This window comes from Chironomus tepperi, unplaced genomic scaffold, assembly GCF_022539635.2.
Source record: "Chironomus tepperi strain 1889 unplaced genomic scaffold, CSIRO-AGI_Ctep_v1 contig_85, whole genome shotgun sequence".
NCBI lineage: Eukaryota > Metazoa > Arthropoda > Insecta > Diptera > Chironomidae > Chironomus > Chironomus tepperi.
Window position 1 is genome coordinate 2,209,137 of NW_027226207.1, and position 24,496 is coordinate 2,233,632.

General features: G+C 30.7%; 7 protein-coding genes across 11 annotated transcripts; 3 read left to right on the forward strand and 4 right to left on the reverse strand.

Annotated features, from left to right (window-relative positions):
* Positions 1-421: 421 nt before the first annotated feature.
* Positions 422-3,661, reverse strand: Nnp-1 (Ribosomal RNA processing protein 1 homolog Nnp-1). Of its 3 annotated transcripts, none has more exons than XM_070634623.1 (4): positions 3,414-3,661; positions 2,779-3,002; positions 1,033-2,509; positions 829-967 (listed from the first exon to the last, which is right to left on the reverse strand). In XM_070634623.1, the coding sequence occupies exons 1-4, from the start codon at positions 3,547-3,549 to the stop codon at positions 963-965; spliced, it is 1,842 nt and encodes a 613-aa protein (XP_070490724.1). In that variant the 5' UTR covers positions 3,550-3,661; the 3' UTR covers positions 829-962. The 3 variants fall into 3 exon arrangements, with proteins under 3 accessions (XP_070490722.1, XP_070490724.1, XP_070490723.1); XM_070634622.1 differs by having other exon boundaries at positions 833-970; XM_070634621.1 differs by having other exon boundaries at positions 422-2,509.
* Positions 3,623-4,860, reverse strand: LOC139086236 (leukocyte receptor cluster member 1 homolog). The gene has a single exon (XM_070634628.1). The coding sequence runs from the start codon at positions 4,763-4,765 to the stop codon at positions 3,740-3,742; it is 1,026 nt and encodes a 341-aa protein (XP_070490729.1). The 5' UTR covers positions 4,766-4,860; the 3' UTR covers positions 3,623-3,739.
* Positions 4,861-5,062: 202 nt separating this feature from the next.
* On the forward strand, positions 5,063-13,118 carry Mgat2 (alpha-1,6-mannosyl-glycoprotein 2-beta-N-acetylglucosaminyltransferase). 3 transcript variants are annotated; one of them, XM_070634625.1, is made up of 9 exons: positions 5,063-5,225; positions 5,650-5,735; positions 5,935-6,024; positions 6,125-6,244; positions 6,749-7,241; positions 7,307-7,529; positions 7,965-8,153; positions 11,510-11,618; positions 11,688-13,118. In XM_070634625.1, the coding sequence occupies exons 2-9, from the start codon at positions 5,729-5,731 to the stop codon at positions 12,014-12,016; spliced, it is 1,560 nt and encodes a 519-aa protein (XP_070490726.1). In that variant the 5' UTR covers positions 5,063-5,225; positions 5,650-5,728; the 3' UTR covers positions 12,017-13,118. The 3 variants fall into 3 exon arrangements, with proteins under 3 accessions (XP_070490726.1, XP_070490725.1, XP_070490727.1); XM_070634624.1 differs by having other exon boundaries at positions 5,064-5,225; positions 5,866-6,024; XM_070634626.1 differs by lacking the exon at positions 7,965-8,153 and having other exon boundaries at positions 5,065-5,225; positions 5,866-6,024.
* A 2,273-nt stretch (positions 13,119-15,391) lies between these two features.
* Positions 15,392-20,446, forward strand: LOC139086085 (alpha-1,6-mannosyl-glycoprotein 2-beta-N-acetylglucosaminyltransferase-like). The gene is made up of 5 exons (XM_070634397.1): positions 15,392-15,901; positions 16,306-16,804; positions 18,176-18,389; positions 18,489-18,703; positions 19,350-20,446. The coding sequence occupies exons 1-5, from the start codon at positions 15,790-15,792 to the stop codon at positions 19,576-19,578; spliced, it is 1,269 nt and encodes a 422-aa protein (XP_070490498.1). The 5' UTR covers positions 15,392-15,789; the 3' UTR covers positions 19,579-20,446.
* LOC139086086 (trimeric intracellular cation channel type 1B.1) lies at positions 20,210-22,347 on the reverse strand. The gene is made up of 4 exons (XM_070634398.1): positions 22,194-22,347; positions 21,309-21,944; positions 20,816-20,964; positions 20,210-20,747 (listed from the first exon to the last, which is right to left on the reverse strand). The coding sequence occupies exons 2-4, from the start codon at positions 21,857-21,859 to the stop codon at positions 20,617-20,619; spliced, it is 831 nt and encodes a 276-aa protein (XP_070490499.1). The 5' UTR covers positions 21,860-21,944; positions 22,194-22,347; the 3' UTR covers positions 20,210-20,616.
* A 66-nt stretch (positions 22,348-22,413) lies between these two features.
* LOC139086087 (protein-lysine N-methyltransferase CG9154) lies at positions 22,414-23,195 on the reverse strand. The gene is made up of 2 exons (XM_070634399.1): positions 23,022-23,195; positions 22,414-22,964 (listed from the first exon to the last, which is right to left on the reverse strand). The coding sequence occupies exons 1-2, from the start codon at positions 23,138-23,140 to the stop codon at positions 22,466-22,468; spliced, it is 618 nt and encodes a 205-aa protein (XP_070490500.1). The 5' UTR covers positions 23,141-23,195; the 3' UTR covers positions 22,414-22,465.
* Positions 23,196-23,275: 80 nt separating this feature from the next.
* On the forward strand, positions 23,276-24,485 carry LOC139086218 (H/ACA ribonucleoprotein complex non-core subunit NAF1). Its single transcript, XM_070634595.1, has 3 exons — positions 23,276-23,382; positions 23,436-23,753; positions 23,812-24,485. The coding sequence occupies exons 1-3, from the start codon at positions 23,335-23,337 to the stop codon at positions 24,448-24,450; spliced, it is 1,005 nt and encodes a 334-aa protein (XP_070490696.1). The 5' UTR covers positions 23,276-23,334; the 3' UTR covers positions 24,451-24,485.
* The last annotated feature ends 11 nt before the right edge of the window (positions 24,486-24,496 follow it).

Sequence of the window (24,496 nt, forward strand, 5' to 3'; positions counted from 1 at the left end):
AAAAACTTTTTATGGTTATAAATATACTAACAGTTAATAACGTATTTTCGAAATTTAAACTTTATTTTCTTGGAATATTAGGTTCAAAATTTTTTTTGAACTTTAGAATAAGCATTAATAAAACTTTTGTTAACGATAGGTAGTCAAACATGAAGGAACACAGTGGGTTATGCAGTTAGTCAATGATTAGGATTCAATATATGAAGTTAGTTTTAAAAATATTAAATTTTTAACGTATTTCAAAGACTCAAAAAGCATGTAAAAATTTGAAAAAAAATGTCCGTTAAAAATCACAAAAAGTATGGACCTGAAAAAAGGAAAGTAATAAGCACAAGCAATGGTGTTAAGTGTTTTTCATGAATTCTTTTTTTATTATGTTGATTTTCTTAATTATATACAAAAAGAAAACTTTCGGGAAAAATTCTATAAAGATATTCATTAATTTCTTTATTCATCAAACAATTATAATGATAAATGAGCATAAGAAAACTCTTGGATAACTAATTAATTAATTAATTTCAAATATAAATCTAACAAATTTACAAAAATATGAAATGTGTAAAAGTTTTTTTTTTTTTGATTTTGCCAATTTTTTCAATTTTTTAGAAAAATAGATTTTTTTAATAAATTTTCAAATTGCTCATTTTTAAAAGGAAAATTCTAAGACTTACCAATGAAAAGTTTTTGTGTGTTTTTTAGAAGAATAAGCGAGGGGAGCTTATAAGCATATCTACTTAATTATTTTAACTCATGTGTTATTTTGAGGATCCGCTGAGATATATGCTACTACTGATACTTAATGTGTGCCATAATGTGTACAGGACGATGCCTTTTTTTAGAAGTCCATTTTTAGTGACTTTTTCTTATAGAATGGATTTATCGGACTTGGCAGAGCATTTGGTTTCAGCAGACTTTTACTTGGTTTCAATAACAAATTATTGGTTGGTAAGTTGGGTGAGTCTTTAACCTGCTTAATGTAGTCATTTTCAGATTGGGCAATATTTTTGTTTAAAGCAATGATTACTCGCTTACCATTACTTTTAGATGTGCTGCTTTCTTGAAGCTTTATGCGTGGCGGCGGTGTGGCAAAAATTTGTGATGATGTTGCCGCTTCTGTGTCGTCAGCACTTCCTTTATTCTTTGATTTTTTGCCTAATCCACTGCTTTTTGCAAATGGATTTAACACCAACTTACTTGACTTCTTCTCTTTTTCCTCTGCTTGCTGTAATGCCTTTAACTTTTGTTTCCTTGATGGCACAAACATTTCAACTTCTCCGTCTTTTAATGGCTCCGACCACTCATCTGTTACTTGGAACGGCTGTGTTGACCCTTTTGCTGATGGCGATGATGTCTTGTTCAATTTCAATGCTTTTTTTGGCAATTCCTCGACAACTTCTTGCTCTTTTTCTTCAACTGTTGTTTCTGGAAGATTTTTTCGCTTCTGTTTTTTGATTTTTCGTGGAACTTCTGTATTTTCTTCTGTGACCTTCTTCTTCTTCTTTTTGATTTTTATGTCAGCAGCTTTTGGTTCCTCCTCTTCCTCTTCTGGCTGAGCATTAACTGTGTCTTGAGTAAAATCTTCTTTTGTCTTGAAAAACCTTTCATTGTGTAATTTTGACAACTTTTGTTTCTTTTCCTTGACTTTATTATTAACTGTATTTTCATCCTTATTTTTCCGTTTCAACTTTCCATGCTTCCTGTTGTCTAAATCTTCGTCAAAATCAGAGCTTTCTGAATCAACATCGCCAATTGCTAATTTCTTTTCAAATTCAGCTAATTGAATAGCTTTAAGGTCTAAATCTATTGCAGATTCATCATCGTCATTATTTTCTTGTGGCATAATTTTAACTCCCAATGGGAAAATATCATTAGCAAATCTACGGAAATGATCAGCCATGCGTGCTAATCCTTTGCGGCTTTTGCTTGTTGCAAATTGTTTGTATCTTAAATTTTCAATTGCTTCTGCGAATTTTAATGCATCAAAAGGTATTTCATTTAAAGATACATTAACACGTCCAGCACGAGGATCTAAAGGACGTTCCTCTAAATCTTCTTCTTGTCCATCACTCATATCGTCGTCATTACTGCTTTTATTTCCACGAACTTGATATTTAATCTCTAAATCATCGATAGATTTTGTTGGGAAGTTTGCTTGCTTCCAAATATCAAACTTCTCTTGATATTCTTGTCCAAGGCTGCTTTGAAATAGTAATTGATTTACTATTGTCTTTTCGACATGATTCAATGCAATTGGATCATTCAATTTTGTATAGTAAACAAGGAAAGGTTCAATTAAAAGGTGTGTGCGATCTTCTGCTAATTCTCCGTCGCTTACTTTTGCAATTTCTTCGATATATAAATCACAAATATGGAAAATGAGACTTTTTGGGCATTTGTTGACTTGAAAAACTGTCTTGTTTAATGCATTTGAAAATAACTTTAATGCTTCGTCTTCCCACTCGACGTTTTTTATTGCAAACAACATTTGCCGTGTTACTCGACGAACCAACTGAAAGTGTAAGTAAAAATTATTATTAATTAAATTTTAGAAAGCGCATAACGGATTTTTAAAATTTTAAATTTTAACGGTTTTCAAAAATTCAAATTAGTTTTTGACATTTAAAAAAAACGGTTTTTGACAGACAGACAAAAATAATAAAAACATTCACAATGAAAATGCTAACTGCAACAAAATAATAATTTTGTACACAGACATTTTCTCGTTTAAAATGGAGATCAAGGTCATTTGCTTGCTGATATATTGGCCGCATTACTTACCATCATAAATTTGTCAATTCTCCACTGATCAATACCGAACCATTCTATGCACATAGTTTCGAGAAAAGCTTGGAAGAATTGAATGGCAATTTTTATGTTGGGGAAGCAATGTAACAATGATCCAAGTTCCTCTGATAATTCTTCCTGTACCAATGGCTTGTCACTCATCCACATACAGTAATAAAGTCCTTTCCATAAGCGAAGAAAATCATTGTCACTGAATTCTACAAAATAGATATAAACAAAGGAGATTATTAATTAATATAAATACAGTACAGTTTAAATAGGTGGAAGTATTTAATGATAATTCTTTTTGCTGTTTCTATTTATAAATACCTATAAAAGAGGGTTATCAATGGAAAAACCATGATGTTTAAATTCTTTTCCGTATTGTGAGAAATTTTCATTTTCTCCTTGATCTATACATGTCTAGTGTATAAGGCTTATGGAAAATTCAAGGATACTACTACGCATAAAGGATCTTTTCATGATAATGAGAAAAATCGAGACATGAAAATTTTCATCCAAAAATTAAATATTTTTCAATCATATCATTTGAGATAACCGGATGTACTTTAATTATTTACTTTGTATGACGCATCATGTGCAGGATAGGAAGAAAAAATGCTACTTACGATAGGAAGATTGGGAACGTGTGTTGAGCCATTTTTTCAAGCTTTTCAAAACATTATTTCGTATTTTCTGATCATTACTCGCCAGTAACTTAGCAAACTTGAGCTCCTGTGCTAGGACATCCTTCTTACCATTCATTTTATTCTGAAATATTATTTAAAAACTACTCCTATACTTAAATTAACTTTTTTTGCGATTTAAATTCTTTAAATTTTGCCACACACGTGAACATGGATTATTCATGTTCTGTAATTTTTTATTGGACTTGTTTTTGATTCAAAAAAGTTTTTTAAAAAAATTATTAACCGTTAAAAATAAATAAAATTTATTAATCTTGATTCTGACGAGCAATATCGGGATTAAATTGTGAATTATAGCGCTGCTTATAACTTTTAGCTTCTGGTTGCTGTTGTTTCGGTTCCGTTTCACCTCGCAATTTCCTCAATAAATTTTCTGCCTTTTCCCTTTCAACCTTTTCTCTATTCAGCCTTTCCTTCCTTAGCGCTTCCAGCTTCTGTTGCTTTAGTCTTTTTAGTTCCTCGTCTGATGAATCAGAACTGTCAGATGATGAATTCCGGCTAGACTTTTTATGCTTCTTTTTTGATTTTTTCTTTTTGGACTTCTTACTACGTTTTTTAGAAGGTGATGTGTCTTTACTGGATGTACTTGATGTGCTGTATTTTCTCTTTTTCTTCTTTAATCTGTAATTCTTTAGTGATTCTGTTAGCAGTGATTCATACTTTTTCACTTCCGGTTCCTTCTTTTCTGGTTCAACGACTTTGGGTTTAAATGAACTAGATGTTCCCATATATCTGTGCATTAACGTCAGTGGATCTTGTAATATCTTTGACTGTAGTGAAACTTCTACTCTTGAGCCATCTTCATTATTCTTGTCCGTTCTGTCTGGAAGCATCTCATACCAGTCACGTTTTCGCAGACTTTCATTTGTATCTTGTCCAAGATATGTCAAGTATCCAATTTGCTTCTCATACTTTTCCTTCTCCTGCTTTTTCTCTTCTGTCCGCTCAGGATTTTCTGCTGTTGATGTATATTTACCATCCTCAAGTTCCTTAAAGAAATTAATATGCTCATTGGGTTCAAATGAATTATGTGCTTGTTGTTCATTAGAGTCAACTGATGTATTTGCTTGATGTTCACTTGACGTTTCTGTTACATTTGGTCTCTTAAATCCTGCCCGTTCTCTTAATAAATTAATTTTAGCTTCTTGGTCAGCTAATGCAATTCTTCTTTTGACTTCCTTCTCTTCCTCAGCAGCTTTCCGTTCATCCTCACGGACTCTTGCAATATTTTTCTTAGTTCGAACATGCCATGACTTGTGTGGCAGAATATTCATTTTTAATTAAAATGATTTCAAAATTTTGTATGTAAACAAAAAACATTTGTAAAGTTTTTGAGTGCGTACCTAAATCTGTTTAACGGTTTTTTTAAATATGAATTTCTATAAAGATGTTTTAATTTAAACTTTATATTCTCCTCATATTAAGTTAATTAACAATAGTTTAAAAATCTCAATAATGAAAAATTAACGGAAATATTTCAAAAAATTTAAAAAAGCAATCATAGTAAGCATAAGTGTCAACATAGAAATAAATTTGCATAACATTCAAATAGTGACTGTTGACGGCGGTGCGGCTATAATGTTTTCAGCAAAGAGAGAAAAAAGTGAATCTCTCGCAATTTAATTAAAATCTTGTAATTACGGAAAACAGTTTGTTAGTTTGTTAATAAATGCTGTTCAAGTTACAAATCGCTCGTCAAGTGTAAATTTTCGAGTGCAGCTATGGAGTTATACGGTAATTTTGCGTCTTTTTACGTGATTTTGTTGAATTTTCCATAAGAAAAAAAAAGTTTCCTTGGATAAGAAAATTGAGCTGAAAGAAAAGCCTTGTGAAAATTGAGTGATAATGTGAAAAATCTCGGCAAAAGTTATTTTTAACAATAGATTAGTGTGTAAGAAGTATGAATCTATAAACAAAGCACAAAACATGACTGATACTTGGTGATATAATAATATAGATATATAGTGCGACTGAAAATATTTTGGAAAATTTTTCTATAATCTTTAATTTTACGCCTCGTTTAATATTGGTTTTTTTTTGTAAATAATAGCATGCTATGATAATGAATAGTTTATGCAATTGAAGTGAACGTTTATATCAATCAATTTAACAGCATACATATATATCTCTTTTTCCGTCATTCATTTATTCCGTCTAGTCTGCCAGAACCGCAGCAAAACTTCGAAAATTCACGGAGAAAATTAATCAGAAAGGGCTTAACTTCCTAATTTTCCACTATGCGAGGTAAAATTTCATTGATTTTTTTATGTCATATTTTTTCTATGTATACATAACAATAAATTAATTGGTGAAAAGGGACTAATACGATGTTTCATATTTCATAAAATTTGATATTAATTGTTCACTAATTTAGCTTATCCACCATACACGAGTAAGAGGAAAATTCAGTTGGTAATTTCGAATACTCCATATACAATTTTAGCAAGACGGAAGCAACTTTTACTCATACGCATAGCCATCGCTCTTTTCATCATCATTTTTATAGTCGTACAGCTTAATGTAATCAATTATGGTAAGTGCAGTGCATTTCATTACACAAACTAGCTATATAGTAAATTTGTGCGTATTTCTTCATTCATTCATTCATTCGTGCTTCTTATTCTTAAATGTAGATTTCCACCCGCCTTCCAATGCCGAATCTTCTAGTAACAGTAATGACACAACACAAGCTATACTCCAATCAATCCCTCAAGTTCTTCACAAATATCTCAAACCGAGGAACAATTCACAAGGTAAATACGTATTTCCATTACTTAATCAACATAAAAGTAATAAAATAATCATGATTTCACTTGCTACACTGTAAACATTGAAAGCAGTAACGATGTGGTGGCTATTATATGTTTGTTTAAGCGCATTATGTGTGGCTAAATTAGTCATTCTCAGATTTAATGTTTGTGGTTGTGAACATTTAACGGATAATTTAAATTAATATGAAAACCGTACAATTTAAAGTGAGACATTTATGAGGTTCTGAAAAAGTGGTTGAAATTCAAGGTTATTTTAGACAATTTAAATTATTTTGTCATATCACTTAAATCAATTTGTAAAATCTAGATAAATCCGTGCAAAGTGAATTAAATACAGCTAATTATCACAAGAAAATGCGCTGAACAAAGCAAATTTACCTAACATTACAATTCAATGCTAATTACTGTATTATTATTTTATGTTATTTCTTTTTATCTCGCATGATTATTTCTGGCTCAAATAAAACAAACAAATCCAAAATAAAGCAACAAACAGTAGTCAAGCGACAAACAACGATAGGTATCAGGCGATAAATATAAGTGATATTCAACGGTCTATTGAGCGATATAATGAATATCAGACAATAATAAATGAGGACGTCTTTGGACCATTACAAAATGATTCGATCGTTATTGTGGTGCAAGTTCACAAACGAATAACGTATTTGCGACACTTAATAGTCAGCTTAGCTCAAGCAAAAGACATTTCTAAGACATTACTCATTTTTTCACACGATTTTTACGATGAAGAAATTAATGATTTGGTGCAGAGCATCGATTTTTGTAAAGTTATGCAAATTTTTTATCCATTTTCTATTCAAACACATCCAAATGAATTTCCTGGTACTGATCCCAAAGATTGCAAACGAGATATGAAGAAAGAACAAGCAGCAATTGTTAAATGTCAAAATGCTGATTTTCCAGATCTTTATGGACATTATAGAGAAGCATCTTTTACGCAAACAAAGAATCATTGGTGGTAAGGCTATCAACTATATTTTTAAAGTAGATATCTTGTTATCATTGACATTTTTGTTGAAACAGGTGGAAAGCAAATCGCGTATTTGATCAACTCGAAGTGACGAGATACCATACAGGTTTAGTGCTATTTCTTGAGGAAGATCATTATGTTGCTGAAGACTTTCTCTACTTGTTAAAAATGATGCAATTGAAAGCATATGAATTATGCTCAAAATGTAACGTTATGTCTTTGGGGACATATTTAAAGACATTCAATTACTATACATACAACAACAATCATAAAAAGGTGAGCGAAAGCTGACAAATTATTTCATATTTTGCCATTCAAATCGACATCATTGAATACAGAAAAAAATTAACACATTTTTTTCACATTAGATTAACAAATTATATTTTCCATAACAAGACAGGAAAGAGAGTTTCATACCTAATTTATTTTTGTGGAAATCATAAACATATTCCCTATTATTCTAGCTTTTAACATCACTGACCCAATAATTTAAAATACAAAACAATTCATTAAATCTTCACTCTCATAATATGCAGCAATAAGCACGCAATAAGAGTATTTGAGAATTTCACATTAATTTTGTTTCTTTTGTGTGTTTATTTTTGTTTATTTTTCTCTTTTTTTTTTGCCTTCCTCCTATCATATATGTGTGTCCATTAACCAATATTAACCACACTCAAAATAAAATATACACACGTATCGCTGATGCAGGAAAAAGCTTTATTTGGATCATTTTATGGCAGTAGTTTAAGCAGCAATAATGCATTACATTCGAAAAATACTCAAAATCATAATTCCTTATCGAATGGAGCAAATTTGCGTGCAAATCATGTTGAAACGACAACAACTTTAACATGGGCTTTTCAGGCGGTCCCGACCCTTTATTCTGTTTATCAGAAGGTAGAATAATAATATAAAAATATACAATATGTACAAAGAAATTTTCTTTTTTATGCTCTTTTCTATAAAATGAAATCGTCTTTTACGATTTATGATACTTTGACTTTAACTATCTTGCTCCATTTTGTATCCGTTTACTTTATATTCTTCTCTTTTTATGTTCCTTGTGTTTTCATTCTTGTTATGTCATGTCATGTCGATACTTTTTATTCTGTTATATATTTTATATTATTATGTCGTTTCATTTAAATGAGCATTATTATATTCTTAGATAATTTTCCCTTCTACTCAACTCTTCTTCTCTTAATCTTCAGTTCTTTCATGTTTATGAGTGATGATAATTTTTCATAACAAGTTATAAACGTGCACTTTACCTTATACTTTTTTTCCCTCACTCCATTTTTCATCTTATTTAAGCATTTATCAACAATTTTCAATGTCATGTGAAAAATGTTATTATTATCATATACACAGGGTTGTGAAAAGCCTTTATAGATCCCGCATTAGTCATCGATTTTTTTTTCCATAATGAGATTCTTGTTTCATTTTTTATTATTCTTTACAATACATTCTTAACTCAAAGTTGGCATAATCTTCGGTAGTGGATGTGCAATACATTGAGTATCTCTGTATTAATGTCAAGTGTGTCTTAAATGCGACACTTACATGCATCTTGTGGTAAAACTGGTTAAATCTCAAAAGTGAATTAATTTCTTAATTTTTGTAAAACTTATTCATATTAGCGCGTTTTGGATATCTGAAAAATGATGATGTTATTAATATTATTGAGGCTGTTGAGATACTCACTCTTTTGATCCTTTCTTTATGAAGATTGTGAATAAAATGACAAAAAATGTGCAAATTTATTATTTTCCTAGAAAAATTTTGGAGGGAAAAATTCAATTGAAAGAAATTTAAAATTTTGATAACCGTTAAATTTTATTTCATGAAAAAAAGTCCAAAATTTGTGTCAAATTCAAGTGGCAATTGGACTTAAAAATTATGACAAATCAACACAGTTTCAAATAAATTAAAATAATGTTCCTAATTTCCGTGACATATTGTGGAAATGTGAAAATAATTCCTTGATTGTCATTAAATTAGTCACTGTTGATATCCATTACAAAAGGCAATTTAACGGATTAAAATTAACTTTTGGCATTGACTGACAATGTCGATTTTCCAATCAACCAGCAATATTTTCCAGCCCTGATGATTATTATACAACATGAAAAATTCCCTTCATTCATTTGCGTGTTTCAAATGAATCAAATGTAAATGCCAAATTGATAATGTAAATCCATATACTTAAATTTAATCAATATCTAATAATATCTCCAGTTTTCTTCTTGAAAACAATTTTTTCAATGAATGGAAAGATAATAATAACATTAAATCATATGTCACAGGAAATAATTAATAAATTATTAATTAGTTCGGTTATGTTGTCTGCATTTCTATTGTTTATTTACAACACCTTATCTTTTCTATTTATATGTTAATTTCTACATTTATTGACTTGCATTCACACAATATGATTGTCATTATCATGTGGGAAAAAAACTATTTTTAATGCAAATTTTCTTTAATTATAATTTGTCATTGTTTATTGTTGCTTTACATTCTTGCTCGTGATATAGCTTCCTAAAAATTATTACAAGTTGGATGTCGCATAATGGTAATAATTATGTAATTATAGTAAATTGTAATTAATGTTGGAAAAATTGGGGGAAATTTTTATGACTAGGACTAACTAGAATATTGATTTTATAAAGGGGAATAGTCAGTCTTCTGGATGTTGAAGATGTAATTTGAAAGCTTACTCAAATATTTGATCTTCAAGATGTAGAAAATGGGAATTTATTCAAAATAAATATTTTTTGTTTGACAATATTTCATTGGCTTTTAGCACAGTTAGATCCAGCTGTATCTAGTTTGAACAGAAAATTCGCTGTTTGAGCTTACAATAGATAAAATGGCAGAGTTGGAATCAACTTTAATATGAAGTTTGAAGTTGTACTCGAGCTCAAGGGCTAAATAGGGTTTCCCGGAGTTTCGGTTTCGAGTCCGAGAGCTAGACTACAAGAGACCAGGAACCCTTTTTGTTTCGAGAATCCGTGGAGCCTTTAACCTAACCTAACCTAACTTAACCTAAATTTCCATTTCTCACAAGCAAATATCAAAGTAATATCCGACGACAGCTTTAAAATACGCAACTCTACAGCTATCTCTATAAACACAACATGCTAATTACTTTTGAATAAAACAAAATTGAGAGAAAAGCTAACATTAGTTATATGAGATGTACAAAGAAACCGAATATAAACCGCGCGCGATCAAAGATCTGTTTGGTAATTAATTAGTATCTCGTAACTGTGAAGTGCTGAAATCCAGACAATATTTTTTTGTGCGTCTGGTAAATTTCCTGTGCAGAAATGAAATTTCTATCTATTTAATGCACATAAAGCAATACAAATCTAGAAATAAATAATGATAGATTGTCTGTTGAGAATTGTGCCTGTTTTATGGAATTTTCATGTTTCGAATTGCAACATAAGATATTGAGAATGCTTCTAGATTTTGTTTCTTTTACGTATTAAGACAGATAAATCGTTCAATAAATAATAATCTTGGTATATTGAAACTTGTGGGATTTTTAATGGAAAGTTGCTAATGGAAATTCAAGGCTTTGTGTGGGGGTGTTTGAATGTAAGGTCATGGTACAGAGAAGAGGAGGGGACAGACATTTGAAGTTAGAGTAATTCAGTCAACGAACATATCCAAAATGTTCATTTTAACTGCTACCGACTGTATGAACAATCCCAAGAGATAACTCAATAAAGATGTTTGGCAAACAATGTCTTATGGACATTCTTATTACATCGCAAATATTTATAAGATTGTATCGATTACATTATCGTCAAATATTGTCAGTCGCACGACTCGAAATCATAAATTCATTTTAATCTCGATAAGAACTGCTATCAAAGTGACTAGAGTCAATAAATCTACGCTACTGAATTATCTAAACTACATCAAATTTGTTCTACATACATAAGATAACATCGTATAATGGAAATTGAGTAACAATATTTGTCAGCACATATAAACTTCATTGCCATTGACCATAAAAAAGTGGTAATTTTTAGGAACTATACCATTCGTTGTGTTTTTTATTCATTTGCATCACACATTATGCATTTTTATATGTTACGTTCTATTCACTATCACTTTTAACATGTTTTCAAATTGCATTGAATGTGAATGATAATAATAATAATAGTTATAATACATTTTTGAAAAAAAATATTAATCTAGCATGTTTGTATATACGAAAAAAATGTGTAATTTATAAGGTTGAAGTAACACCATGGATATCGAGTAAGCATAACATGGGAATGGCATTTAATAGAAGCACGTGGCATCAAATAAAGAATTGTGCAAAATATTTCTGTTCATATGATGGTAAGTCATAGATCTTAATCAATTATAGAACTTTCTATTTATTTCCTAATTTTCTGTACATACATATAGATTACAATTGGGATTGGTCCCTTCAACATACTAGTCATCAATGCCTAAAGAAGAAATTATTTGCAATGGTTGTGCGTGGACCACGTATTTTCCATATTGGTGAATGTGGCGTACACCATAAGAAAAATAATTGCGAGTCAAATCAAGTGATATCAAAAGTTCAACAAGTCATTAGTGTTGCAACAAAAGCAGGTCAACTATTTCCAAAGAATCTGATGTTAACGGTCGCGAGTGTTGTAAAAAAGCAAAAAATTCGTAAAGGGAATGGCGGTTGGGGTGATAAAAGAGATCATTTACTGTGTCTCAATATGACATTAGGTGTAAGATAAAATACTTCTTTTTTCCTAGAGTATGCATGAGTAAGGTAATCCATAAAATTATATTTATGGAATGATTGAAACTTTATGGCAAAGATTTTCTCTTAATGTTGTGATAAAAAAAGGAAGTAATTATGTCAGTAAGCTGTAAAAATGATGATTTTAGATATTATTTTGGTTTTTTATAATATTTTAATGAAAGGATTCAGGCAGACACAGTCATTGAGGTCTGAAATGTAAAAGAGAAATTCCATTTTTAAGCATTTTTCTAGTGATTGCTGAGTTATTTGAATGAAATTGCTTGAAGTTGGAACATTTGAATCATTTTGATATTTTCAGTAAATTGAAAGGTTTTGATGTAGGTTGAAACCTTACAAATCTTTCAAAACAATTCAAATTTACCAACTTTAAGCTAACCAAAAAAATCCCATTTTAAATTTATTTTTCTAAAAATACCAAAACCAATGAAACAAAGAATGCATCGCAATTTGAGGAAGTGATGCAAAAGTAAAAAAAATCCGTCTAGAAAGCATTTATATCAATTTAATGAAACACTTGACATAATTTTTTTGAATCATCAATACAAAAAGTAATTTAGTAATGTTATACATATATAGTTGGATCTAGTCACATGAAAATTTCATCTCATATCCGTTGAGAAATGAACAAAGTATGAAAAAATCTCACAGAGTTTTCTTTCCAGTTAATGAAACCTTGTTTTCCTTATTAGTTATGTTAAAGTAATTTAAATGAAGAACAAACCTACAATAAATTTTAAGAGCCATGAATTATTCAATAGAACCAGAACATTGAATAATCTGTTTAGTTACCATGTCATGAGAATCACTATGACTACCATGAGAACAAACAGTAATCTCATAGTTTTAATTATAATTATTTTATTTTTAAAAAAGCAAAAAAGAAGGCAAAAAACACGAAGTTACCAAAAAAAATATGATGATAAAGAGATATTACATCACTTAAGCGATAAAACTCACTCGAGTGTATAACAAAAAACAGCAAAAATGTTTTAAATAAAGAAATATTAGAAAATAGGATAAAATTAAATTAACACACATTATGTCACCAACAAAATAAAATATACGCAGAGCATCAGCAAGAGTTGATTGGTGACTAATGTCCATGATGATGCGATCAATCAGAGAGATCTGCTATTCTATGAATCTAAAGTATTATTCTCTCTTTTGTTCTCTTGTTATCCTATATATTATTATGTTTCCCAACACATTCGCACGTATATCCATAACTTTGTTTGAATATAATAGCGAGAAAATTATTATTTTCTGCTTTTGTATTTATATATGCACAAACAGATATGAAGAAGTGTTAATTTAAAGCAAACATCATCCGTTCCTCTCTATCTTTCTCTCTCTCTTTATGTTTTCTTTCAAAACAATTGGGCAGTTCACTAAAATTGGATATTTTAATTCAATTATTAAGAAATTGTAGATCATGGTAAACTTTGGAAACATATCCAAATCAGTGTTTGTAGATTAGCAAGTACATCAGTATAATCTTAAGGTTATGTGGATGAATTATCAATTTGATTTGATTGATTTTAAGTTGAGAAATTGAACTTAAATGAAAACTTTAAGAGTTGAATTGCAAAATGAGTTTTTTTTTTCTAAGCTTCTTCAAATTCTTCTTAAATGAACAGAATGTTAATCAAAACTTATCACTGGATCTTGAAAATTACAAAATTTTAAGGTTTTCCTGCTTTTCTTTGAGCTTTCTCTAAATTTATATGCCTTAACCAACTCTACTAAGTTATTGAATCCAAACTTAAGTCAATAAAGTTCTAAAATTTAAATTTGAAATGAATTTTGAAGGTAAAAAATCCAAATTTCGAAAATGAAAGAAAAGCTTCCAATCAACTTCCAATTTAAAATCAATCAAATTGAACCTAAATGTCAATCAAGTATAGTAGATCATTAAAGATAGTTCAAGTTGACAATTATCCAATTTTAGTTGAGCTAGTCTATTATTATTAAAAAAAAGAAAAGAAATACTAAGCGATCTTATGAATGATAATCGAATAGCATACAATGTAAATTAAAACTTACTGGAAATAACCAATTTCTTTTGATGATGTCAATTGAAATGGTTAACGTGTGTGAATTTTACAAAAACAATACAAAAAAGAAGAAAAGTTAATGAGAAAAGGAAATAAAGAAAGAAAAAAAAAATAATAATGAAGATATGGAATTGAAAATTAAAGAATCTATTATTTCTGTCGGCATTGGAAATTTGATCATTCAAGTTCCATACTTGATAATAATTTATTTGTTTTTCTACATTTTAGTCGACATCCGTTTTTTGTTATATTTTCAGCACTTTTTTATTCAAATCAATTTGCGTATATCGACATTATTGGCTTCTTCATTTATTCATTCATTATATATTTCAGCTAGAACTCGACTTACACATTTTGTGCATTCATTCGTTCACTCACCGATTGAAAAGATTTGATCGTTTCGGGAATATTTGATCAATTAAGTAACATTCAAATGTCCACACATATGTTACTGTCAACAATCATACTGAGCACGAGTGTCATTTTCATTCTCACTTGCTGTGTTTGTCCCTTTCTATCGAATTTTTATTAAATAAATTTTCTCTCAATCTTACGCTCATAACATATGATTATGGATATATTCAATAGTTGCGACACTCCTTGCTGATAAATCTTCAATTTAATCATTTGTATTCAATTGCTTTTTGCGGCTTAAGATGTTCACTGTGATGGTGTAATAGTGAATATGAGATGATGATCATTATTACAACCTGTAATTCCGCTATTCATCGGTGATCTTGAATTTTAATCTGAATTGATTAACGGTTGAACTTGATTTAAAAACCACATAAATCCATACAACAGTTATGAAATTTTGAATTTTTGATTTCCGTTATAATCTTATAATGCAATTTTCCGTTAATATTTGTAACAGAACCATACAACAGCTACCAACTCAAACTTAAACTTTCCGCTGACATTTAACATTTGACACTGAAAAATAGACACGATAAATATGCGTGCTGCGATGATGAGACGAGAGATTCTCTTTAATTAAAGCGCTTGCTGCACTTGCCAAAAAAATAATGAGCAGAATGAGGAAAATTCGCAATGTCATGGTGAGAAAAATCTGTATGTAGTATAAAGTATAAAGGCATGCATGTATGAAGTAAAGAGAAAAAGCATTTTTCTCATCTATTTTTAAATAGTAAAAATATTTCCGAGAAATTTTCAATTTCACCATGCTTATGATCAAAAGGAAGAAAAGAAATAAAATAAAAAGAATAATTCTACAACTAAAAGCCGATCGGGTCACACAATGTGAGTGACAGCACTTGTACACACAGCTTTATATTTTTTTTTCTTCATCCAGAGTCCTCGTTCGCTTGCTTACAATTAATACTTGTTAGTTTTTAAATAAACTTGCACATTTCAACAGCGCCTAAGCAGCGCGGTCAGAAATATTTATTTTGTGTAAAGCTTAGTGGAAAATTTTTTGTATTTTTTTTAGTGATGTAGCGCTAGTTTGGTGTTGGCCTCCTAATAAAATTAAAAAATATTGTTATCATCATATATGATTTTTTGGTTCAAAGAAGCAGCAGCAGTGTAAGACGAAGTGTATAGGCAAAAAGGAGAAAGAGAAGAAAAAAAAAATATACATTTGTTTTTTTAATGATTCCGATTCGAATAGGAGAAATACAAAAAAAAAATTATATACTCAGTTAAGAGGCATATGTTCGAGAGTTAACACATGCCGTTTATAATTAAGAAGTTATCAAGGCGAGTTACACTCTTCGCTGCAGTTTTACTATGTACACTTTGTTTTCTTGCATTTATTAATCGTCTAATATTACTTGAATATGGTGAGTTAGTGAAGCAACAGACTGCTACATTGTATCAACCTTTTTGGGGGTCTATGGATTGAAAAGTTCTGAAAAAATTGAAAAATCTTTAAATTTCTTCAATAACGGTCATTTTGGATTTGAAATTTGAATATGTTCTTGACAATTAAAAAGCAATTCAAACCGGCGACCTCCCGAACATGTCTGATAAAGTGAACATTTAAATGAACAGAACAGAATTATTAGAGACTCAATTAACGAATCACATACAATCATCGTGCGCGCATATAAATGATCAATATATATTCAGTAAAAATATATATTCTGTGAGCCATGTCAAGAAATAAACTATCAAAATATTCAATTTTGTTGCCGATTTTTTATATTTGTGCTTCTCTCTATTTTCATTTCACATACTAAACCAGATTTGCATGTGACGGTGTCGCAACCTTCGCTAAATAACTCCGACACAAAAAATGACTCGAAGATGATACAGAAATTGATCGAAAGAATGAATGATGAGCAGATCATCTTGAATGACATGAAATATGAGACATTGAGGAATGACTCGATTGTGATTGTGGTGCAAGTGCATAAGCGCATAACTTATTTGAGGCATTTAATACAGAGCTTATCACAGGCTGATGATATTTCAAAGACATTAATTATATTCTCACATGATTATTATGATGATGAAATTAATAATTTGGTCCAAAACATTGACTTTTGTAAAGTCATGCAGATCTTTTATCCATACTCAATACAAACTCATCCAGATACATTTCCTGGTACTGATCCCAAAGATTGCGATCGTGATATTTCTAAAAGTGATGCAATCAAAATAAAGTGTAAAAATGCACACTTTCCTGATCTCTATGGACATTATCGAGAGGCAAAATATACACAAATGAAACATCATTGGTGGTAAGATACATATTTGATTACGCTTGGTTGAATGGAGCTTCCAATAGACTTTTAAATGTCACAGGAAATTGTTGTGGTCGTCAATTTGTTGGAAATTTGGCAAAAAAACTGGTCAAGTTAGGGGTCGTTCACTTGTTACGTTACTCTTTGTCTGATCGGCCACTAAAGACAATTGTCATATGCTTCTAAGCTATGCCGGGGGTCCCCACTTTGAATAATTGCATCATGCCGGTAAAATCATACTCTAATGAAATTAACTTAAAATTTAGATCAAAGGAAGCATTTGAAAATTCAAATAGAATTTATCCAAACCGAGGACTCCCTTCATAGTTGCGAAAACTACTTCAGTATAACTTGTTGATTTGAATATTGAATAGGTAGTCGATTTCTATGAACTTGAGAATTATACCGGATAATTTCATATCTTCAAGGCTTGGAGTTTTGTTATTTAACCGACTTTGTCGGTCGGTTTGCTTAGGGGCCATTCGCTTATGATATTTATCTCTATTTATCTAAAAATGAGAGTTGTAAATAGGCTATATATAGCTTTTGTCAAGTTTGGTTGAAATTTAAGTTCGATCTAGTCATCTTCTGCGATCATTTGTAATTAGCTAGTCATATGAGTATACTTTGAGCTCTGGTTCTTAATACTTAAGTAGACTCTGAAATAGTAATGAATTCTAAGCCTTCGGGCCACCTTCACATCGTGACGTTTGCTATGATCTAGAAATTAAGTCGTGGACCTCGGGTTAATTGTAACTGGTGAAAATCTATTCGGTAAACTTGACTAAATATGAACTTGTAAATTTTAGTGAAACACCTTTGAAAAGCATACTAGATTGATTAATAATAAATGAGCGTGGAAACTGTGAAATTGGCAATAACTTCTACACCTTCAAATTCAAGTGATTTACTGTTCATGACACACGGCATTAGATTTATTTCAAGTCTTTCACTTTAGATTTCTCTGTCATTGGGAATTTTTGGGAAAATTGTCATAGTCAAACAGTTAAAAGTGCCGGATAGAACTTCGATAGTCTGAGTAGTAAACATGCAGCTCAATGTCAAGTCTAACTCAATAGGTTCAAATCTATGGGTAGTCGTGGTTAACAATTGATCATTGCGGTCAGAGGAGTAAGAAAGTACGGGTTGTTGTACAGATCAGTTGTGATCTATGATATCCTTTAAATAACACCTGGATAAATAAAACTTAAAGAGGATAGCCAGTCGATCAGTTTCTCGATTAACGCTGAAGTTTACTACTTCCATCACTAAAATCATAACCGTAACTTAACACCCAACAATAATAAGAAGCTTCTTACCTCACCCAATATTGTTTATTTTTCATACAAACATCAAATTTATTAATAGGTGGAAACTGAATAGAATATTTGATGAGCTAAATGTGACGCGGACTCTTAGTGATATGCAACTGCTGTTACTCGAAGAGGATTACATGATAGCACCAGACTTTTTATATATTTTAAGACAGATGCGAAAATTATCAAAGAGAAAATGCTCATTCTGTAATATTTTATCACTAGGTACTTACATAGAAAGTACAAACTATGATAGTTATAATAAGGTCTGTATATGATCTGTTACTGCTTATCAGACTCTAGAACTTTTTTTGGTCTTTTGACACTTTAAACTGATAAATCTCTTCTATCGCATCATATTTTAGGTAGAAATATCACCATGGCTGACAAGTAAGCATAATATGGGAATGTCATTAAATCGTACAACATGGAATGATATCAAAAGTTGTGCTAAATATTTTTGTTCATATGATGAATATAATTATGATTGGAGTCTACAAAATGTAAATTATAACTGCCTTACAAATAAGCTGTTTGCAATGATTATTAAAAGTCCCCGAGTATTTCACATTGGTGAATGGTAAGTATCAATCAAGTAGTCAAGTTTGCTACTTGTAAGATGTAGGCGAAATGTCATAGGCACTTTTCTGTGTTCGATCGGTTGTTAGTGTTAAAGACATTTATGTGCTGTAAAAATGTGTGATAACTGTCGTGCAATAACAATATATCATGAGCAGTTCAAGGCTCCGGAAATGTCTGACCAAGAAAAAGTTAGAAAAACTTAGATGAAATTTTTAACGGAAATTTAAATTTTGAATTTGTGATGAGGATTTTGAAACTGTTGTATGGTTTTCAATACAAATTGAATTGTTTTGAGACTTAATTTTTAAGACCTTACAAATGCGAAATGTTTGAAAACATTACAAATGTTTCTAAAAACCATACAAAATCATTTATAGTGAGAACCATACAAATGTTTTAAAAGTCACGTTTCAAAATATCGAAAATATGATTTAAAGTCATATTGAACAGATCAAAACTAATGAATATTGCAAGTATGTGCTCATAAATCAGACAAACCGCATGAGAACTAATGCACAAGTATGCAAAACAGCTTGTAAAAATATATCGTTGCCTACACCATTAATGCGTAATATTTATTACTCTCTCATTTACATTTTAGCACATGTATAACAAATGTTTCCATCTATCTCATTTATTTATAGTGGAATGCATCATAATTCAGAAAACTGTGATCCGAGTCAAGCCACAAAGCGTATACAATTTGTGATTGAGAATGCAATGTTGTCGAAAAAATTTTATCCAAAGACATTAAGAGTTACCAAAATGTATGATGAGGAGGAAGCAAAGGATAGTCTTAAGCCAAATGGTGGCTTTGCTGATTTACGTGATCAAGTTTTGTGCCTTAATATGACAACATTTAATACATTTTAAGTCCGTACTGTGTTAATATATATTTTTACAATTACTCAATTACTCGGCCAAAGTAACAATTTAGAGAGATTTTGTTAATAATTTTTTTTTTTTACATATATGTAACTGTGTCATAAACGAAGTCTAATGATGGAATCTGCTGTTTTTTAAATTATTTCATTTTTAATGCCAATAAAAAAAAGAGCGAAAATATATATCAACTAACTTTTATTGATGTTATTTTTTTTTTTTAAATCTATAAATGCGCATCCGGTACAAACTTGATATTTGAAAAGCACTAAATTTCAATTTTATCGGTCAAAAGTAATTTGAATTTCAACTGTCGAAATAAATTTGAATTTTTTAACGGTCCAAATAAATTTGAATTTTAGCGATCAAAAATTATTTGAAAAATTCAAAATTTCAAAAATAACGGTCAAAATTGTAGTAGCTCCCGTTCCAAAATGAACTCAGGCATAGCTTATTCAGGCACAAACCAGATCTTACATCTCGCAGACAGTAGACAATCCATATTAAAACAGCGACCCTTTGAGAATATGCCCTAAAAATTAATTCAACAATTTGTAGTCTCATCAGTAATCAGCTGTAAATCACAAATAAGCTAGTCAAGCACAATAAAACTCTCATCACGTTCTCGAAATTTTATGTAGATCAAATGGTTGTATATCGAAAATTCATTTATTTATTTCACATTTTTTCAGCAAATATTAAAGATCAGACCCACAAAAAAAGAAATCTTTAAAATTTGCACAAATACAAATCAAAGGAAGCATGTACTCGGTTCGTTATTGGAAACAAAAAAATGATTTTCAATTAAAATTTAAAATAAATGACTTGAATTTTTCTAAAATAGCATCTTTGGCTACATCGTCAGAACAAAAAGTATATGACATATGAAATAAATGACACATGTGTGAATCAAATGAGCAGATTAATATTTTTTTGGTCGAAACATGTATAAAAAAAATGTCGTGGGGTAAAATCCTTAACTATATTGCACTTTAATTATTTTGTTTAAAGTTTGTTACGTTTAGTTTGTTAATTTGCTTTTTTAGCATCTTTACTAGCCTCTTCTTTGACTTGTCCCTTTCCGAAGAGTTTGGCAAGTGAATCCCAAATTCCTCCAAATAAGAATGCACACATAAGATTTTCAAATGGAACAAATGGATCTGTTAAGTGAATTAAAAATAGATTCAATTAGGCATGTCTATGCAACTGTGTCAACAAATTGACTTACCATGAATTCCAAGTAACAATGACGAAAGCTTGAAGTATACAAGGAAGATGACAATTCCAAAGTAAACAAGTGCATGTGGAGCTGAAATCCAGTCTGTTTTCTTATCTAATACGAAAATAATTGAAGCAACAACTGATGCTTTGGTGTAGCTGCAAATTAAAATAAATTAAATTAGATAATATCATTTAAAGTTATTGTTGAGTCACAGCTGGATGTTGATAGTGTAAATTATAAGGATAATATGTGTCAAGTCACAGCTAGATGTTTAGTCTATGAACTACAAGGACTATTAGTAATACTGACTATTTAAAGTATGAATTTCAATGTCTAGTTAGATATAGCATTACATTCAACTTTTAAAACTGTTATATGGGTTTTGAAAATAATTTGTATGGTTCTGGTAACTTTGATTCAATTCAAATGTGTTAAATTTTGAACTGTTCAAATTATTTCGAAAACCATACAACATCTATTTTTGATCAATCAAACTTACAAGCTTGGCTGCATGAATTCCATAGCAGTCGGCGTCCATGCTCCTCTAATCAATCGCTCAAGTAATTTAGTAAATCCGGCTCCGTTGCCCTTAATTGTTCCAATAACAATCATAATAATATAGGCATTAGGATAAAGCTTGGCGGCATGTACAACACCGTCATGGACTTTCTTTGCTCTGTAGACTTCTTTCATGGCACTTGCAACAAGTTTAACGGGTAGGAATTTGCTGACCTTATAACCAATATCAAATGGCGTGTAGAAAACAACATACCAGCAAGCTGTGGCAACAAGTAACTGTGGAGTATTCTTTAATGGTCCCAAGACAGGTTCGCCTAATAAAGCAGCAGCGACCATACCACCGGCAAAAATAACAAGCATGGTAGACAGCCAACATGCCAATGGATGTTTGCGACTAAAAGCATGTGCGCCGGCACCTAAATCTTCCTTTACCGACAATGCACACAATAGACTGTGTGCGATATCAAAATATGGGAACATTTTGAGCTTAATCACTTGATTAGCGATATCAAGAAAGCTTTCAGGATCCATCTTTCACGTCTTGTTTATTAACCGTTAAAATGTATATATCTTGAACAATCAGTTACGCTCTAAAGAAGAAAGTCGCGGATAGAATCTAAAAATAGACAAAAATTTCCTATTAGATGATGAAAATACATCCCGGGTTTTTGCTCGTATGTCTCGTACAATTGTCTGTGAAATTTAGGTACATACTAAAATAACAGCAATTATCTTATCTGGATTCAATCGATACTTTTAAGCCTGCTGTATACGTTGCATAAATGTATCGATCTTAGTATGTCATTGAAAAATAGAAATGCACAAAATGTTCTTGAAAAAAAAAAAAAACTCAAAGTTTACTTACAATCGTATTTACTGTCAGTTTTTAGAAATATCCTTCAGTAACAACAGGAAAGTCGTCTTAAATTATTGTTAATAATGCCTTAAATATCGAATAAAGTTACGTCTTATACATAATTTCAACCAAAAAAAATTAATAAGAAAATCTTGAGCAATTTTCCTGAAAAACTATTTTTGTCGTCTATAATATCTATATAGGTAGGGGGAGCATAACTTATTCAGCATAGAAATTATTCATCCTTTCACTTTTATTTTTGTTTATATTTTCATTTTACATTAGAGGTACTTATCGAAATCAAAATTTGCGAAGCATGAAAAGTCATTAGCTAAGTTATTTTTATGTTGTGGCTTAAAGCTGGATTCCTTCAGTCCAAGCTTAACTGCTAAGTCTCTCTGAATACTTCCAGTATTGAGGATAATTAATGAGTTTTCTTTTCTGATTCGGCTTACAATTTTGTAACTTTTTGTCAGGCATTCTTCAGATAGAAAAGGTGGATCCAGGATTATTACATCAAAAGATCCAGTAAACTCCTTTAAATAATCTTCACTGTCTCCTAAATTGTAATCATAATGCACAAAATCACTCTCGTACTTTTTAAATCTCTCGTCGTACTCAAATATCTTCACATTATCCGCAATTGCTCTGACTGTCTCAAATAGTGATGGACATGAGAGAAGTGCAATTTTAATATCCTCATCATATTCTTTAATTAACTTCTTGCAGATTTTCCCAAATACTTTTTGTGTCTCTTCATCATACCAAAATTGCGACAATCTACAAAATTTGTGGATGTTGAAAATTTATTGACATTCCAAATGTTTTGTTACTTACTGCCAATTCTCAGAAACTTCACCGACTTTCTCAAGATCATTTTGTTCTTTGAGGAATTGATTTAGTATAGCTTGTGTTTCAGCTGACAATTGTGGAACATCATCATCCTCTAGTGACATTTTTAATTAATTTATGTTTTGATTGAGATTTAGTTCCAAGTTTTAAGCATGTGTCTTGTTTACATTCCATAAAAATTTGTTAAAATTCTTGTAACGTCCAAAAAATATTTGAAAAGACAGAGTTGTCAAAATTTTCAAAAAAAGTTTATAAACAAAGCATAAAACACGCATTAAACATAAATTTAGTGAAAATAATGGAACCAGCAACTGTTGAAATGATTACAGACGAAATTGAGACAAAGGTATGAATATAAATGGCAATAGAAACAAGAAATTAATAAAATCACGTTTCTAGGAACCAAAAGAAGCAATAGTTTTACAGCAGTCTGCAGCATTGAATTTATTAACTCAGTATTCGGATTCTGAAAATGAAAATGACAGTAATGAGGAAGTGAAGGAACCAGAAGATCACAGCAATCAATACAGAACAGCTGAATTGGACAGTTCATCGAGTAGTTCCAGTAGCGATTCCGATGATGAAATCGATGTCAAGGAAATTAAAAAGAAACTGGAGACTGTCGCATCTGATGACGATTCCGAGAATGAAAATGATGATCCAGCCAAAGAAAGAAAGAAGAAGCAGCCGTTGAAAGTTCGAGGAGAGTTTTTATTGGTAATGTCTATAAAGATCCAATAATTGACACAAAAGCTAATTAAATTTAATTTTACAGGAAGACTTGCCTCCAATTCAAGACCTGGAACTGAAGGTTGATGAGAAGGAATGTCTAGAAATAGGTACAATCACATCAATTGTTGATCAATTGGTTCTAGTTGAAGCATATCCACATTCAGCAGCTCTAGACATTGATTCTGTGCTGTTTTTGGATAATGGAAAGAAAGCTTTAGGTCAGATATTTGACGTTATCGGTCAAGTATCGACTCCAATTTATTGTATTCGATTTAATACACATGAAGATATTGTGTCAAAGAATATAACAGTTGGAAGTAAAGTATTTTGTGCACCAAGAACAGAATACGCAAATTTCGTGATAATTTCAAAAATTATGGGTAAGGGATCTGATGCAAGTTGGAAGAATGACATTGAAATTCCTGAAAATATGATTGAATATTCTGACGATGAGGAGGAACGAAGTGCTAGACGACAAAAAAAGAATCCAGACAGAAATCCAGATCAACAAGCGACAGCACCAAGACGAAGGAATCATTCTCAAAATTACAGCTGGCATAATCAGATCAATAACCAGCCACCCAACAATTGGCACAATCAACAGCCTCAGCCTCAGCCGCAGCCACATCAACCACAATTTCAGAATTATAATTTTTATCCACAAAATCCATACAACATGTAGTTTAAATAAAGTAAATCAGGTTTTATTCTCTTAAAGATTAATGTGT